This window comes from Bos javanicus, chromosome 29 (genome assembly GCF_032452875.1).
Source record: "Bos javanicus breed banteng chromosome 29, ARS-OSU_banteng_1.0, whole genome shotgun sequence".
NCBI classification, from domain to species: domain Eukaryota; kingdom Metazoa; phylum Chordata; class Mammalia; order Artiodactyla; family Bovidae; genus Bos; species Bos javanicus.
In genome coordinates this window covers 28,743,874-28,761,114 of record NC_083896.1, presented here as the reverse complement: position 1 = coordinate 28,761,114, position 17,241 = coordinate 28,743,874, and the positions used below count along the sequence as shown (strand labels likewise).

Sequence of the window (17,241 nt, the reverse complement as noted above, 5' to 3'; positions counted from 1 at the left end):
TAAATCACAGTACTGGCTAAGCTTTACTGATCACTTACGAAGCAAGTGGACTTCCTGGTGGTTCAGACGGTAAAGTGTCTGCCTATAATGCAGGAGACCTGGGTTCGATCCCTGGGTCGGGAAGAGCTCCTGGAGAGGGAAATGGCAACCCACTCCAGTACTCTTGCCTGGAAAATTCCATGGATGGAGGAGCCTGGTAGGCTACAGTCCATGGGATTGCAAACAGTTGGACACGACTGAGGGACTTCAATGTCAATGTCAATATCAATACAAAGCATCAGGCACTGTTTTGGTTGATTTTATGCTTCATCTCTTCTCTTACTCCATCTCTCAAAGTAGGAACTATTATTGTTGTTATTATTATTATTCCCTCTTTACAAATAAGGAAACTGACTTTCAAGGGTTAAGTCACTTGCTCAAGGTCTCTCAGAAGTTTATGTCTGTCTCTGGGCTGACTACGTGAACTATAGGCATCTCCCAGACTGTCCCAGAGTCTCTTATCTTCCTTATCTTCTGGATTACCACCCCACCTCTCCCTGGGAAATGGACATGAGACACTGCCCCCCATGAAGTTATCTTCCTTGTCGCTTTTCTCTACCTTTAGCCTCAGAATGCCTGTGCCCTGAGATCTCAGCCCTGGATTTCTATTCCACTCTAGCAGTGGGGTAGGGGTGAGGGGTGTCATCTGGAAACAAAGGAATTGGGATTGGGATTGAATGGTTCACTAGAGGCTTGGAGTTAAAGGAACGAAACTCCTGGAGTTACAGTTAGGATTACCTCTAAGAAATCCCAGACTAGGGTTTGAGGTTAGAGTCAGAGGTTATGACTAACGGGTCAAGGTCATAGAGTCTCTCTCCTCTGGTCTCCTCCCAGTTCTCCAAGGCCCTGAAGGCCGGGCAGGAAGCATCGGTTTCCTCAAAGCTGCTTCCCTCCTGGGGCAGAGTCTCGGTCACAAACAACCACCACCAGCCCGCCCCGCCCCTCCTTCCCCCGCCGCTGTGAGCTCAGAGCAGTAGGGCCAAGTGCTGCGGACCAGGTCAGAGCCCCGCGAGCAGCCATGGGCGCTGGAGGAGCGCGCCTCCTCGGGGTCCACTGGGCCCTGCCTCTCCTGCTCCTCACGGGTGAGTACCGCCGGGCCTCCCCGCTCCTAACCCGCGCACCCCTGATCCAAGGCCTGGCCGAGGCAGGGGAGGCCCTTACGCCTCTGTTTCCCTTGGGCAGTGGGGGTAGCAGAGACAATGGTGATGATGATGGTGGTGCTGTTAAGTGCGAGACAGAGAGACAAACAGACTGAGAGCTCCATGGACCCTCACTGCGTGCCACGCGTGCACACTGGCCCTCTCGCCTCCCTCCCAGCATGTTATCTAGGAGCTTATTTGGAGGTGCCAGCAGGACAGCACAGCTTATACTCTTGACCGAAGACCAGTCCTTCTCTATCATGGACGGTCGTCCTCTTTGACTGATGGCATAGCTTCGGGAGGGACACACACAGAGTGGTGAGGGAAGAAGGGGACACCCGCCTAGCCAGCCAGATCAGCTGAATCAACCCTGGGGTGACAGATGTCATAAGCAGATCACCCTCATGTCCCCAATATGTTATTTGGGAACTCATTTTTAGACACGAGGAGGCAGATGAGACATGCAGGGGTTTGGGGGCCCTACTGGTAGTCGGACTGGGCCCCACCTCCTTTCCTGTCCCTAGGAAGCATGGCCCAGGATTTCCCACCCCAGATTCTAGTCCATCCTGAGGATCAGCTGTTCCAGGGCCCTGACCCAGCCAAGATGAGCTGCCGGGCCTCAGGTCAGCCACCTCCCACCATCCGCTGGTTGCTGGACGGGCACCCCCTGAGCATGGTGCCCCCAGACGTTCACCACCTCCTCCCTGACGGAACCCTCCTGCTGCTGCGGCCCCCTCCCCGAGGACGTGCCCACGACGACCACACCCGATCCACGGACCTGGGAGTCTACACCTGTGAGGCCAGCAACCGGCTGGGCACGGCAGTCAGCCGGGGCGCGCGGCTGTCCATGGCTGGTGAGGCCTGGGTGGGGAGACTTGGGAGGGGATGGCTGGGTGCGGGGCGGTCCTAGGTGGGAGACCTGGGAGGTGGGGCTCTGAAGAGTTCAGCACAAGGCAGAGCCCAAAGGTAGGTGATATAAAGCAGGTCAGAAGTACCAAGGTGGGGCCCGGATGGAAGGGCTGGGGCCTGCTGCGTGCCAACGCTCTGTCCTCCCCACAGTCCTCCAGGAGGATTTCCAGGTCCAGCCTCGGGACACAGTGGCTGCAGTGGGCGAGCAGGTGCTTCTGCAGTGTGAGCCGCCCTGGGGCCACCCAGAGCCCACTGTCTCATGGTGGAAGGATGAGAAACCCCTGGCCCTGCAGTCAGGGCGGCACTCGGTGAGTGTAGCCCCTTCCCAAACCTCATCCTGTCCGGGCCACAGCTGTGCACACCCGAGGTCCTGACCCACTCCCCCCGCCCCAGCCCCATGTCTCCTGCAGTATTTGAGGAAGGGGCGGCCGTGAGGCCTTTGGCCTTCCTCCGCACGTGGGAGACTTCTCAAGACACCTGGTCCTGACAGGTGTCCCAGGGCTCCCTGCTGATGGCAAGAGCAGAGAAGAGTGACGCGGGGACCTACGTGTGTATGGCCACCAACAGCGCAGGACAACGGAAGAGCCGGGGGGCTAGGGTGTCCATCCAGGGTAAGGGGAAGGCGGTCAGCTGACGCCAGGGCCAAGGTGGGGGGCGCCAGTCAGCATGGTGCCCTCTGGTTTGGGCTGGGGTTAGGCGATGTGGGGGTTCGACCCAGGATCAGGGTCAGAGTGGTGGGGACCTCATCTAGAGGCAGTTCCTCCATCCGAGGGCTTCCCTCATAGCTCAGTTGGTAAAGAATCTCCCTGCAGTGCAGGAGACCCAGGTTTGATCCCTGGGTCGGGAAGATCTTCTGGAGAAGGGAATGGCAACCCACTCCAGTGTTCTTGCCTGGAGAAACCCATGGACAGAGGAGCCCGGTGGGCTACAGTCCATGGAGTCGCAAGAGTCAGACACGACTGAGCTGCTAAATCATCATCATCCTCCATCTGAGGATAGACATTGGAGAGCTCACGCGGGGGCAGTCTGGGAGTTCTGGCTCCTCTGTGGCTTAGGGATGCTCCACTCTTCAATTTCTTCCCTCTGACCTTTGAGCCCATCCCCACCCTGTGTGCTCCCAGAGCCCCGGGACTACAAGGAGCCCCTGGAGCTTCTGGCTGTGCACATTCAGCTGGAAAACGTGACCCTGTTGAACCCAGACCCCAAGAAGGGCACCAAGCCTGGGCCAGCTGTATGGCTCAGCTGGAAGGTGAGGCCCGGGACCTAGGGGTGAAACAGTCACAGCTCCAGAAAGGGCTGCTCACAAGAGCCCTGAGTCCTCCCCGCCCTCCGTCTTCCAGGTGAGTGGCCCCGCTGCACCTGCTCAGTCCTACACGGCCCTGTTCAGGACCCAGGCCGCCCCTGGGGGCCAGGGAGCCCCGTGGGCAGAGGCCCTGCTGGCTGGCTGGCAGAGCGCAGAGCTTGGGGGCCTCCACTGGGGCCAGGACTACGAGTTCAAAGTGAGACCGTCCTCTGGCCGTGCTCAGGGCCCCGACAGCAACGTGCTGCTCCTGAGGCTGCCTGAACAAGGTCAGGAACGGATGCTTCCAGAACCCAGTGGTATACCCCCAGCCCCTTTCTATCCCTCTGTAGTCAGGAGGAAGAGGAATAGTGGCTTCCACTCCTGGGCCCCCTCTTGTCCTGGCTCTGAAAGCAGAGCTGAGAGAAGCTCTTGTTCTTGTCAGTATGGCTGGGACCTTATGTCCCCAGTCCTGCTCTTTTCCCTAGAAAGAGATTCCCGAGGATTCCTTCAGCATTCCTGACAGTTTGTCTCCCTGCCCTCCAGTGCCCAGTGCTCCTCCCCAGGAGGTGACCCTAAAACCTGGCAACGGCACTATCCTTGTGAGCTGGATCCCACCACCTGCTGAAAACCACAATGGCATCATCCGTGGCTACCAGGTACCCCCCACAAGCTGACGCACCCCTCCATGGTGTTGCCAAGACTTCCCTCTTCCCTGGCTCTGGGCACTAAGAAATGGCACCTGCAGAGCAGGGACTCTCCTGTTTGCCAGACACTGCCAAGCGCTTACCCACATGACCTCATCTCATCTCACAGTCTCTCCTGGGTTGTTATCCCCAGTCTACAGACGTGGAAAGTGAGACCAGGGTCACAAGTGCGGGAAAACAGAACAGGACGAAACCAGGCTGTGACTGACTCTCTGTTTCTAAGGCAGTGGTGCCAGCGTGTGATTCCTGGACCAGCAACATCAGCATTGTCTGAGAACTTGTTAGAACGCAGATCCTTTGGTCCGTTGACAGGCTTTGTGGGTCAGAATGTCAGAGATGGGTCTGGCAATCTGGATTTTAACAAACCCTCCAAGCGATCCCAAATCATACTGATCTGTGTGAACCACTGGTCTAACACCTACTTCGGAAGATTGCTTTTGTCCCTCCTCTGTCAGTCTAGAGAGAAGTCTCACCCGCTTTGTAGGGGAGAAGGAAATAGGAAGGGTGGGTGCATGTGGGGGTGTCTCCAGGTGAATGCTAGGACAGGGTGGCCACATACCCAGAATCTGATCTGCAGGTGAAAGGGCTTAACTGCTGTGATGGTTTTGGAGGGGGGGCAAGCTCACCTCTATTTGTGTCTCAGGTCTGGAGCCTAGGCAACACCTCATTGCCCCCAGCCAACTGGACTGTGGTGGGTGAGCAGACCCAGCTGGAGATTGCCACGCGCATGTCAGGTTCCTACTGCGTACAAGTGGCTGCAGTCACTGGCGCAGGCGCTGGGCAGCCCAGCAGCCCTGTCTGCCTCCTATTAGGTGAGGACAGTGCCCTCTGGCCCCACCCAGACCCATGCAGGCCCCCTTTCTACCATTCTCTCTCCTCACTCATGCTTCCAGCTCCTTCCCCCTTGTCTGCCCACCTTCATTGCCTTGTCCTGAGCTCAAATTCCCCTACAGAGCAGGCCATGGAGCGAGCTGCCCAGCAACCCAGTGCGCACAGCCCATGGACCCTGGAGCAGCTGTGGGCAGCCTTGAAGCGGCCAGAGGTCATTGCCAGCGGGGGTGTCGTGCTGTGGCTGCTGCTGCTGGGCATTGCCGTGTGCATCCACCGCCGGCGTCGAGCTGGGGTGCGCCTGGGCCCAGGTGAGCAGGTGACGAGCACTCGCAGGTGGACTGGCTGGCCTTTCCTGGGTCCCGCCAGAATGCAACAGAGCTTTGGGCCAGGTGCTGGAGACTCTGGGCTGACCCTTCCTCCTGCCCTCTCCCAGGTCTGTACAGGTACACCAGTGAGGATGCCATCTTAAAACACAGGTGAGACAGGAAAGAGGCAGAGGTGAGGGAGGGGCCAAGGGACAGTGGAGCTGGGACAGAGAACTGGCTGAAGCATTCGTCTCCCCTGCATGCTGTGTCTGACTCCTTGCGACTCCACAGACTGTAGCCCACCAGGCACCTCTGTCCGTGGGATTCTCCAGGCAAGAATAATGCAGTGGGTTGCCCGGCCCTCCTCCAGGGGACTTTCCCAACCCAGGGATTGAACCCACGATTCTTACATCTCCTGCATTGGCAGGCGGGTTCTCTACCACTAGCGCCACCTGGGAAGCCCCGTCTCCCCTACTGCCAGGCAATTTGTCATCCTAACACCTGAATCTCCCCTGAACTTCAAGTGAGAATTAATTTCTCCTTCATTAATGTCACTATCACACCATCTGACAGGTAAGTAACTGGCCCTACCCAGACAAGGTTACATGGCCAGTACCTGCCTTCCGAAGCCCTAATCTGGTGCTCTTGTTACTGAGATCTCATTAATACTTACTGCACTCTCCTGCTGGATGGAGAATAACTAGCACGGGAGGACCAGTCTGATTTCTAATTCTCTCTGTACATCCAGCATCTACCTAGCAGTACCTTTGAGTTCAGCAATCACCTACCGCCATTGAGGCATCTTTCTTTCACACTAATCCACCCACAGTTCCAGCAGAGGGCACTCTGTCCCTATGTGATGCTTCTTACTCCTTGTTCTCAATAACCCTGCCCGCCTGCAGGTATCCATCCATCTGCTCTGAGTGCGTTTGGCTGCCAGAGCAAGTCTCCAGTTATGAGACAAGACGCTAAGAAACAAAACATCCTTTTTTTTCTCCTATTGGCTGAGTTTTGCACTAAACCATTTCACCTCTGCCCACCTTCTCCTGCTCCTTACCTCATTAGAGTTCATCTGAGAGATTTCACATTCCAGATCTGCGTCTTTCCACAGGAGTGTATCAAGCACCTATTATGGGCCAGCTCTCAGGCTTCCATTTTGCTGTCAGTTTCTCAGCCCAGAGCAAGGTTCCATACTGGCTGATAACTGTGTTCCTGTGTTGCTCTGTGCTCCCTGGTCTTTCTCTTCCAGCTACTTCCTGGGCTTAGTCTGTGCCTTCTTGAACTTTCCCTGTCTCCCCTGGAACATCATCCTTTTCCTCAAGGGAGATTCCATTCTGATCACCTTGTTCATTCATTTCTTTAGACGAGTCACTGTCTGCCAGGAGAACACTCAGTCTAGCCGAGACAGGCACACGCGTAAATGCAATCCCGAGCTGGGAGTGCAGAAACAGAAACATGTACAAGGAGTACAAGTACAAGGAGTACGAGGAGGGGGCTGGGTGGGGAACCACGGGAGGAAGATTTCACATTTCCCCTGACTGCAGGTGTAAAATAGCGAGCTGGTGGGAAGCTACTATAAAGCACAGGGAGCTCAATTCAGGGCTCTGTGGTGATCTAGAGGAGTGGGAGGGGGGTGCGGGGGAGGGAGGTCCAAGAGGGAGAGGATATATGTAAGTATATGGCTGATTCACTTCATTGTACAGCAGTAACTAAGACAACATTGTAAAGCAATTATATATTTTTAAAAACACACAAAAAAGTTAAAGCTGAAATAAAGAGGGAAGGCAAAGGGAATAGCAAGAAATAGCCTGCTATTTATAGGGAAAGACAAGCCTTTTGGTTGGGCTAGGGCCTCTGGTATAGGATGGATCAAAGCAAAAGATAAAGCTGAGGAGCTGGAAGCTAGGCCAACGAGGGCCCTGTTAGCCACACTAGGCAGCTGTGCTCCATCTTTGTACATGGGGAGCCACTGAGGGTTTTAGGCAGAGAAGTGCTTTGGTCTGATCCCCGCCGGCATGGCGCCCCATCCAAAGGGAACCAGGCTAGAGACAGAGAAGTCAATATTCAGGTAGCAAACTCCTGCACTGCTGGCTGAGTGATCTCTCACTTCTTCATCTCAGCTTACAGCATCAGCCTTGTAAGGAAGGTCTTACTGTTGGAGGAACCAGGGCTTAGAGAGGCTAATAGACTGAGCTGGCCCAGGGTTGCACAGCTAGGTGGCACCAGATCTGGCTCCCGATGTGTATTCTTTCCATCTCAGCACACAGCCATCTGTCTGTGATACCTCCCAGCTCTGGGGCAACTTGGACGTCCTCTGATCTCAGGATAAGAAAGGGGTGCTGCATTTGGGACAGCAGATCAGAGATCTTAAGGAGTCTGTGGGGGCCTGAAAAGCAGTGAGAATAAAGCTGGTACCACCATCTTCTCTACCGTTTCTGCTACCTGCTGAGCTCAGGTCTTGACCAATCACGTTTTCCCTCCACCTGCTTCTCTGCCCCGCCCTCATTGTCCAGGATGGATCACAGCGACTCCCCCTGGCTGGCGGACACATGGCGCTCCACCTCCGGCTCTCGAGACCTCAGCAGCAGCAGCAGCCTCAGCAGTCGGCTGGGAGTGGACCCCCGGGACCCGCTAGACGGTCGCCGCTCTTGTGAGCATGCCCTCCCCCAGGGGTGGGGGTAGGGGGCCTAGCAGCTGAGCGGGGCTGCTGGAGAAAGGGGGCCATGGGTGGGCTGCATTCACCATAATCCCTCCTGTCATTTTTTACCGCAGTGATCTCCTGGGATCCCCGAAGCCCTGGGGTGCCCCTGCTTCCTGACACCAGCACTTTCTATGGCTCCCTCATCGCCGAGGGGCCTTCCAGCCCCCCAGCCCGGCCAAGCCCCCAGGCCCCAGCTGCCAGGCGGCTCACACCCCAGCTGGCCCAGCTCTCCAGCCCCTGGCCCAGTTCAGACAGCCTCTGTGGCCGCCGGGGCCTCTCTTCCCCGCGCTTGTCTCTGGCCCCTGCAGAGGCCTGGAAGGCCAGAAAGAAGCAGGGTAAGGATGGGGGGATGCACGCAGCCTGAATCAGGGTTTATGGGGCATGGGAGCCTCGGTGCTAGTCGTGGGCTGCCCTCCACCCGCAGTCTGTCCTAATGGGCACCTATTACCGCGCACCCAGACAGGAGTATGCTGGCCTCAGTTTTCCTTTCTTTCTTTCTTTGGGTCTTTGTTGAGCCACGCAGGATCTTCTTTCATTCATGCGTCATCTTTGTTGCTGTGCACGGACTCTCTCTCTCTAGCTGTGGAGTGGGAGCTTCAGTAGTTGTGGCCAGTAGGCTTGGTTGCTACGAGGCATGTGGGATCCTACCTCCCCGACCAGGGATCAAACCCATGGCCCCTGCATTGCCAACAGATTCTTAACCACCGGACCACCAGGGAAGCCCTAGGCCTCAGATTTTCTTTACACGGGGCTCTTGCTTGGGTTTTGCACACCAGCAGTGAGTCCTGTTTCTGCAGTCAGCTCAATTCAGCGAATACTGAATAAGCACCACTAGGGGTGGGACAGGGAATAGGGGAACACAGTGATACTAAACAGAATCCTTGCTCTCTACCAGCTCCAAGTCTAATGAAAGTGCCTGACCAGCACAGGGGTAATTCTAGAACCTGGAGCAGTGTGACCAGTGCTAGCACGAAACCTCAGGCTTGCATGACCTCTGTACTATGTAATGTGTACATATGTGCTATGCACCATGTACGGGTCCTGCCCAGGTACTGACTCCCAGCTTGCTTCCCAGAGAATGAGCATTTCCTTTCTGTCCAACTTTCTCCTGACTTCTAGCTATCTGCTTTGACTTTCCAGAGAGAAATAAGTACAGTCTCTATTTCTTCAGCAACTACTCTATGTTAGGTGCGTTACTCATATTTGTTATCTCACTGAATCCTCACAACATATTGGCAAGGTGTTATTTCTCTAATTTTACAGATAAGAGGATCAGAATGGGGTAGCTTGTTTTAAACCCTACGTCGGTAAGCTGCAGATCTCAAATTTGAAACCAGAATCATCTGCTTCCAAAAGTTACTTTGAATCTCTCTGGGAGCACCCTTGGGGAAACTATCCTCTCACTGACTCTGTTTCTCCATTTCTGAACCCTGACTTCACTCTCCGCCATCTCCATGAGCCTCCTGTACTGATTAGTAAGATTTATAAACATTCAGCAGCCAGTTTTGTTAAGAGGATATAATCCAACTTTTATCAAGATAAAGATAGATTTAGAGTAATTAAGGGCTTGGCCAATATCCAGAATTTTATGACTCTAAATATTAGCAAAGCTGGCATCCTTTCCAGCTTTGCCTCAGAGCTATTGCATTAACTCTGTGATCATGAAATACCAGCTAAAAAGAGGTTGCATAAATCTCATTTTTAAAGTAGCTTTTTCATGGATAACCACACTGATTTGAATATAATGTATGTCCTACTTGAAAACATTAATGCTAGCCCCAAAAGAGGAGCAATTTCCTATAGTCAGTTGTTAAGAAAGGTTCCCATTCTGAGACGAAGTTTCCTAATCGCACTTAGAGACTTAGGTCCTCATCACACCCCTTTTCTCCGTCTTCCGGCTCCGCGCCATCACTGCTCCAGGATGGGGTCAGCATAGTAACTCCCTTGCGCTGGTAGGCAACAGCAACAGCCACAAGGTCTCATCCAGAGGGACTTCCCTTGTGGTCCAGCAGTTAAGACTCCGCACTTCCATTGCAGGGGTCACAGGTTCAATCCCTGGTTAGAAAGCTGAGACCTCACAGGCCACGCGGTACAGCCTGATGGTGGGGGAAAAAAAAATCTCATCCAGAGGCATGGAGCTCCTCTACTGCTGTCATCTAGTCCAAAAGTCTGCTGATTCTTTGTCTTTGAACACTGGCAGTCTCTCTCAGTGCCCCTCCTTGAGCTGCTTATTCCTTTTTCTTATTATCTGACCTTAGTTGGGTTTTTTTGCCTCTGTACTAATAGTCTGAAAACAGCTGTCTCATCCATTATGTCAGATTCTTACTTCACTTTGCCAATACATATTTGAATATCCTCGTTAAATAATTCACTCAAATATCTATCGCAATTCAGGTATACCCAACAAGATTCCACCTCAGTTTGATAACATTAGTGTATAGTTTAATTCAAATAATATTGACACTGCTGCTGCTGCTAAGTCGCTTCAGTCATGTCCGACTCTGTGCAACCCCATAGACGGCAGCCCACCAGGCTCCCCCGTCCCTGGGATTCTCCAGGCAAGAACACTGGAGTGGGTTGCCATTTCCTTCTCCAATGCATGAAAGTGAAAAGTGAAAGGGAAGTCGCTCAGTTGTGTCCGACTCTTAGCGACCCCATGGACTGTAGCCCACCAGGCTCCTCCATCCATGGGATTTTCCAGGCAAGAGTACTGGAGTGGGGTGCCATTGCCTTCTCCAATATTGACACTAAATTCAAGTAATTCCAAGCAAGGTGGAAAGCAGGGTTTTTTTTGTGGGGGGGGGGGGTGGTTACCAAAAATCCTTTAGAAGAAATAAAATGAGCTGGGATAAATACAGCCTTTCCCTTCACCTTCCACACAAATCAACACCAACAGCATGTGCCACCACTTGTGAGCTTAGGCAAGAAGCCAGGCCCAAGACAAGACAAAGCTGGTGAGAGTGGGGGTTGGAGCACTCAAAGCTGGCCTCCAGGACTCCCTGGGTCATACAACAATTAAAGGAAATGAGTAAAAGCTAAACCAGCCAAAGTACAAGAGGAAACTCTGGTGGAGGAAGTCTAGCCATTGTGTGTTTTCGGCCACTGTACATGGGTTTCTAGGGCCCAGGTGGATCCCTGATGAATGCCTTGTCCCACTCTGAACCTGCCCATCGTGGCCCCCACATCTTTTATATTAGATTGACAAGACAGCTCTGTGTCGAGAGTCCTGCTGGTCTCTGCTCCCCTTTCCTAACTGGGCTTTTGATCATGTGGCATTAACCTGAAGGCTATTTCTTTTCTTCTTTGACTGATGTTCTAGTCCAGGTCTTGGGGAAATCCCTTCCTTTTATCACTCTTTCTCTTCTGGCTTAAACTTAGATCATTTTGATTTTGGCCCAACGAAGTCATTGCACACAGTCGGGGCTATTGTACTGCCACGATTTACTCAGAGCCCGGTCTCCTAAGTGGCCATGTGGGCCTGATGGTAGCTGCCATCTCATACGTGATTCTTCTCACCTTGTGTTTACACCTGCACCTCTAATATCATCCGTCCATTCACCCATTCACTCAACACGTATTGAACGTCCACAGGCAAGGCATTGCCCACCTGGGTGAGAATAACACACTGTCCTACTCTAAAGTTCCTCTTCCCACCAGCTGACTCTCTCCCATCACACCTGGCTGGTCTGGGGCTCCCATCTTTTGTCTTCCTCATTCAACTCAACTTGAGAGCTCAACTCATCTCTCCAAGTGAGAGACACCAGGTTTATCAGGACAAGACTATCCAGAGCCAAGTGAAATATATACCATGTGAGAAGTGGAAATGAACAGATTCTCTCCAAGGAAAGAAAGAGGATTTGCCTTTACAGAGTCAAAATTCATAAAAGTAGGAGGTAGTGATGAGAGGGTACAGAGATCAGGAAATTGTCATGTACACAGTAGAGAGGTTTTTTTTTTTAATTTTTAAAAAATTTTAAAAAATTATTTATTTGGCACCAGGTCCTAGCTGCAACACATGGGATCTTTTATTATAGTTGCAGCCAGCTCTTAGTTGCAGCATGTGGGATCTAGTTCCCTGACCAGGGATCAAACACGGGCCCCCTGCATAGGGAGTGCAGAGTCTTAGCCACTGGACCACCAGGGAAATCCCCAGACATTGTTTTTAAAACTATCCGATGCCAGCAACTTTCCAATCTGTTTTCAATTGCTTGGTAAAACCATCCTTTGGAGTGGCTGCTTACAAACAAAACAGGCTCAGGAAGGTTGATGCATTTATTTGAGGTCACACAGCTAATACTCGGCTGTGCCAGGCTATGAGTCAGGTGATTTAACTCCAAGCCTTGTGCTCCTTCCATTATTATATCACAGCTGCCTGGATGGAGGGAGATTATTCTCTCTTGTTTCTAGATTCAGAGAAAAGCTTAAGTGGATGATCAGGCTGAAGACAGAGCCTATGGCTGGGATCTGAAAGGCCCACCTGGATTGGCCACCAGCTCCCCAACTCTTTGTTTTGCAGAGTTGCACCAGGCCAACAGCTCCCCACTGCTCCGGGCCAGCCACCCTGCAGAGCTCTGGGCCTGCGAGTTGGGCAACAGAGGCTCCAAGAACTTTTCCCAAAGCCCAGGTGAGTGGAGGGCCCTGGGAGGCGAATGAGGGAGTGAGGCATGGTGTGGGGCCCACCAGCCCCTCCATCTGGCTTCTCCTGTCCCTGAGGAGGCTGGCTCGGTGGGGGGTGGGGACAGACAAGCTGCGGCCTGGGGGCAGTGAGGGTTCTGCAATCTCACGCCCAGGCTCTTGTTCCCCAGGAGCTGTGCCCCGTGCTCTAGTGGCCTGGCGGGCGCTGGGACCACAGCTCCTCAGCTCCTCCAGTGAGCTGATGACTCGCCCTTTGCCCCCAGTACCCCTCGCTCCCCGTGGACCCCCCACTCAGAGTCAACAGACCCAGTAAGAGGGCCTGGGGTCAGGAAGCAGGGCGGGGCACTGGGGATGTGGGAGGTGTTTGCTGAGGGGGCTGGGGGAGGGGTGGCAGGGACCGGAAGAACTGCACTAACCATCCTGCTGTCTTACCCCAAACAGGCACTCGGGGGAGCCCCCAGCCCCCACCTCCCCTCCACCGCCAGCAGCCCCCGTCCCCGCCCTCATTCCCTCTGGTACCCTCCACGTCTCCAGCCCCCAGGCCTCTTCCCTCTCTGGTCCCAGCCCAGCATCCAGCCGCCTGTCTAGCTCGTCGCTGTCGTCCCTGGGGGAGGATCAGGACAGCGTGCTGACCCCTGAGGAGGTGGCCCTGTGCCTGGAGCTCAGTGAGGGTGAGGAGACCCCCAGGTGAGTGGCCGGAGGGGAGCCAGAGGATACAGATAAGCTGGAGACAGGAGTGTGCCTTCCACTTTCCTCACTGGACTGTTTCTGCCCCTGCCCAACAGCATGCCATCTCCCCTTTGACCTCTCCCTAGGAACAGTGTCTCTCCGATGCCAAGGGCGCCTTCCCCTCCCATCACCTATGGCTACATCAGCGTCCCCACGGCCTCAGACCTAGCGGACATGGGCAGGCCTGGAGGAGGGGTGGGGTCCGAGGTGAGGGGCTTGCTGTGCCCACCTCGGCCCTGCCTCACGCCCACCCCCAGTGAGGGCTCCTTGGCCAATGGCTGGGGCTCAGCCTCAGAGGACAACGGCCCCAGCGCCAGAGCCAGCCTGGTCAGCTCCTCCGATGGCTCCTTCCTCGCTGATGCCCACTTTGCCCGGGCCCTGGCCGTGGCTGCGGACAGCTTTGGCTTTGGTCTGGAGCCGAGGGAGGCAGACTGCGTCTTCACAGGTACGTGAGATCACTGTCCCCAACAAAGAGTCGAAGTATCCTCACCATCGTCACTATGTCCCAGCCCCCAGGCCAAGTGCCTTACTACATACATTCAGCATTAGCAGCGGCTCTCTGAGGAATATTCTTTATCATTCTTTTCCAAATGAGGGAACTGTAAGTCCCATAGGTTTATTAATTTGCCCAAGATCACCCAGAACAAGGATAAACTGTGCAAGTTAAAAGCCCAGAGGCAGGGACTTCCCTTGGTGGTCCAGTGGCTAAGACTCCATGATCCGTGTGCAGGGGTTCCAGGTTCAAAACCTGGTCAGGGAACTAGATCCCACATCCTGACACAACCAAATAAATAAATATTTCTTTTTAAAAAAGGCCCAGAGGCAGCCAATTACATGGTCCATACAGCTACCTCTAGGACCTTCCTCTTACCAAATGTGGGGTGCAGGAAAGGTTGCCCTCCCCAGCCCAGTGACAGATTCGTCCACTGTGGGAAGTTCTGTTCTGTCTCTTACATCCCGCTGAGCTGTCAAAGCCTTCCTCCTCTCCCATCTATGGCTGGGTGAGGTGATGCTGGGCTCCCTGTTTTGTGTGTCTAGCAGGTTGGGACCATCGTTCCCTAGTCAATGGCAGGTAGTGAGGGCTTCTGAGGCCCCTTCGGTGTTCCCTTCCTCAGACATATATCCCCTAGACCTAGCTTTCAAACCCTAACTCTACATTCTTCCCCCTAAAAAAGCAGTCAGGATTGTGGCGAACAGGAGAGCAGGAATTACCTAGGACAGAAAGCCAGGGCCAAGCTGGGAGGAGAGAGTTCAAGCTGTTCTCTCGAAGAAATCAATGAACGTTTTCCTTTCCCTGGGGCGGAGTACCCTGGGGATGTGTCCACTGGGGTGATGGACCGAGTGGGGCTGGGTTATGTCTAGGGTCGAGTGTATGCCTTAAGCAGCCCCACATCTTCTGCCCTAAACTAGTCCCCAAGACTGAAGGCCAACCCTCCACAGAAATCTCTACCCTCCCTAACAGATGCTTCGTCACCTCCCTCCCCCCGGGACGACCTCTCTCTGACTTCCACCCTTTCCCTGACCCCGTGGGAGTGGAGGTCAGACTGGTTGGAGGACATTGAGAAAAATCCTACCCAGTGGCTGGGAAGGGGGCTGCCTCCCTGGCTGCCTGAAACTCGGATCTCTTCCCAGAAAAGTCAGCTCAGCTCTCCTGTGCCCAAAGCTGGCGGTAAGTGTCTGGTTGGCTGATGCAGCGATCCATCTTAACTGAGGGGTTTTATTGTGGTTCGGGGGAGTCAAGAGGGGTCTGGAAGGAGCGATAAGGAGCAGGGGGGGATAACTCCACCCTCCTTCAACTTCTCCTAGACTCCTCCTGAGCTGACCGCCCAACTGCCAAGATGAGAACCAGACCTTCCTCTCCCATCAGCCACTGGCCGGGGCTATGGACTGCGGCTCTTGGCCTGTGCTTCGCTGCAGTTGGGGGGTCCACCTTGCCTGGCTTCTGGCATTCTCCCTTCCGGATTGTGGGAACAAATGAAAGCAAAACAAAACAAGAACAAAGCGGACCTGCAGCCTCCAGGAGCAAAATGTCATCTCTACCTGGCTTGCAGCCCTTGCCTTTCCCTCTGCTCCATCCATGCCCACAGTCAGGTCATTTTGGCCTGAGAGGCAGCCCTAAATCCTGTGTGTTCCCCGCTCCACCCCTGCCTGGGTCACAGGAAGTGGGGGAGCCAGACGTCTTCCTGGAGGACAACACTGGCTCACGGGAAAGGACTGTGGAGCAGGGAGCGTCTCAGGGCCTCCTCTCAGCCTTTTCCGGTCCATTCCCGGTCTCGCCCCAACCACACTGTGAAGGGACATAAAGGGGGGCTCCACTGAGGCAGTGAGGCCCGGCCTCGGCACCAAGGCAAAGGGTTCAAGATGAATCGAGGGAGGAAGCTGAAGTGGGACAAGTGTGGGACAAATGCACCCTCCTGACACTGTTGTCACTATGAGTTGTCACTGAGGAATTTGATACCATAAAGCTGCCATGACTTGAGTTCTGTGAGATCGCTCCGTGGAGCACCATATCCTGCAGAGGGCGCCTGGGTTAGAACAGCACCAGGCATTCACTGATCCTCCGGTGTCGCTCCTTCTGTTCTGTTATCCAGGGGAGAATTACCTGCATCTTTCAGATTTTAAGCAGAATCCAGAAAAGGCAGGGATGAGGGTGTTTCCAGGTTCTGCGGGTCTTAGCAACTCATCCCGTGAAGATGACTCCTGCTTTCAGCAATCCCAGCCCCCAAGACCAGTCCCAGATAGTTTATTAAAATGTACGAAGTAGCTCCATTTCACGAAAGGTAGGAACCACCTGTAATGGTTGGCTGGTGGACACCCTTCAAAGAACAGGACAGAGAAATGGAGGAGGAGCAGTACCTGCAGAGCCTGAGCCACAGAAAACCATCGGAGGGCAGGCAGGGCTTTATCCTCCTCTCTTGGAGGGAAAGGTCAGGGGCAGAATCCACACGCTGCGAGCATGCTATTCAGCACGACCAGGGTTGTGATCTCAGGATGAGGACTCAGTGCCCCGCCGGATACACATCCGTTCCACTGTCTGCTTTTCCTTTTTAGGATTTTGTTTTAGTTTCCTGGTCAAACCTCTTTTGAAAACATGCCAACTTCATATGGCAGAGCACATGAGAAAAAGAGATTTGTATGCACTTTGGTCAAACTGGCAGGAGAGGTCAAAGCTTGGGGTTGGGGGTCAGCGGTCATTCCCTGAGAGCCCTGGGCAGTCACTGAGCAATACCCAGGTCTATGCAGTGAATGGTGCGGACCGTGGGATCAGGAGTGATGGCGACTACGGCATTCGTGGCCAAAATTTTCTTTTTTTTTTTTTTTTTTTATTTGGTTGCGGCAGGCCTTAGTTGTCACATGTAGGATCTACTTCCCCGAGCTGGGGTCGAACCCCGGCCCCCTGCATTGGGAGAGCGGAGTCTTCGCCACTGGAACACCAGCGAAGTCCTGTGGCCAAATTTTTTTTTTAATTTCTCTGCCAGCCTAACCAATTACATATGAGCCTAATCTGGCTAATCGGGCTTCCCAGGTGGCACTAGTGGTAAAGAACCCCCCTGCCAATTCAGGAGACATAAGAGACGTGGATTTGATCGCTGGGTCGGGAAGATCCCCTAGAGGAGGCCGTGGCAACCCACTTCGGTATTCTTGCCTGGAGAAGCCCACCGACAGAGGAGGCCGGTGGCCTACAGTCCACAGGGTTGCAAAGAGTCAGACACAACTGAAGCAATTTAGCACACTAATCTGGCTAAGAGGTGGCCGTCTGTACCTCTTTGTGAAAGGGTGAGGATGGGTGTCTGAAAAAGCCTGTTTTTTCTTCTTGGCCAGGACTCCCCCCTTGAACTCCTCCTTTCTTTGAATTTTGAAAGATTGCTGTTGTTGTGAAGGGCGTATTTCCGGATTGTGGAGGAGGGCGCCAAGGGAGGGGCTCTGGGATGGTGGGACAAGTTTCTCGAGGTTGCTTATGTGGAAA

At 53.9% G+C, this 17,241-nt stretch overlaps 1 protein-coding gene across 2 annotated transcripts; it reads left to right on the top strand.

The window, feature by feature from the left end:
* The first annotated feature begins 913 nt into the window (after positions 1-913).
* Positions 914-15,753, top strand: ROBO4 (roundabout guidance receptor 4). Of its 2 annotated transcripts, none has more exons than XM_061406305.1 (18): positions 914-1,121; positions 1,703-2,032; positions 2,238-2,395; positions 2,578-2,698; positions 3,209-3,336; positions 3,428-3,656; positions 3,913-4,025; positions 4,717-4,885; positions 5,027-5,212; positions 5,338-5,380; positions 7,723-7,859; positions 7,982-8,245; positions 12,427-12,534; positions 12,716-12,854; positions 12,987-13,232; positions 13,361-13,719; positions 14,737-14,943; positions 15,081-15,753. In XM_061406305.1, the coding sequence occupies exons 1-18, from the start codon at positions 1,058-1,060 to the stop codon at positions 15,089-15,091; spliced, it is 3,012 nt and encodes a 1,003-aa protein (XP_061262289.1). In that variant the 5' UTR covers positions 914-1,057; the 3' UTR covers positions 15,092-15,753. The 2 variants fall into 2 exon arrangements, with proteins under 2 accessions (XP_061262289.1, XP_061262290.1); XM_061406306.1 differs by having other exon boundaries at positions 1,023-1,121; positions 1,707-2,032.
* Positions 15,754-17,241: the final 1,488 nt, after the last annotated feature.

What these genes read in the sequence shown, in the direction of transcription:
- ROBO4 (XM_061406305.1), top strand. Translation starts at nt 1,058, where the DNA reads ATGGGCGCTGGAGGAGCGCGCCTCCTCGGGGTCCACTGGGCCCTGCCT. An exon ending in GCCTCTCCTGCTCCTCACGG is followed by an intron (nt 1,122 to 1,702) that starts GTGAGTACCGCC and finishes TCCTGTCCCTAG; the next exon opens with GAAGCATGGCCCAGGATTTC. An exon ending in TGCAGTCAGGGCGGCACTCG is followed by an intron (nt 2,396 to 2,577) that starts GTGAGTGTAGCC and finishes TGGTCCTGACAG; the next exon opens with GTGTCCCAGGGCTCCCTGCT.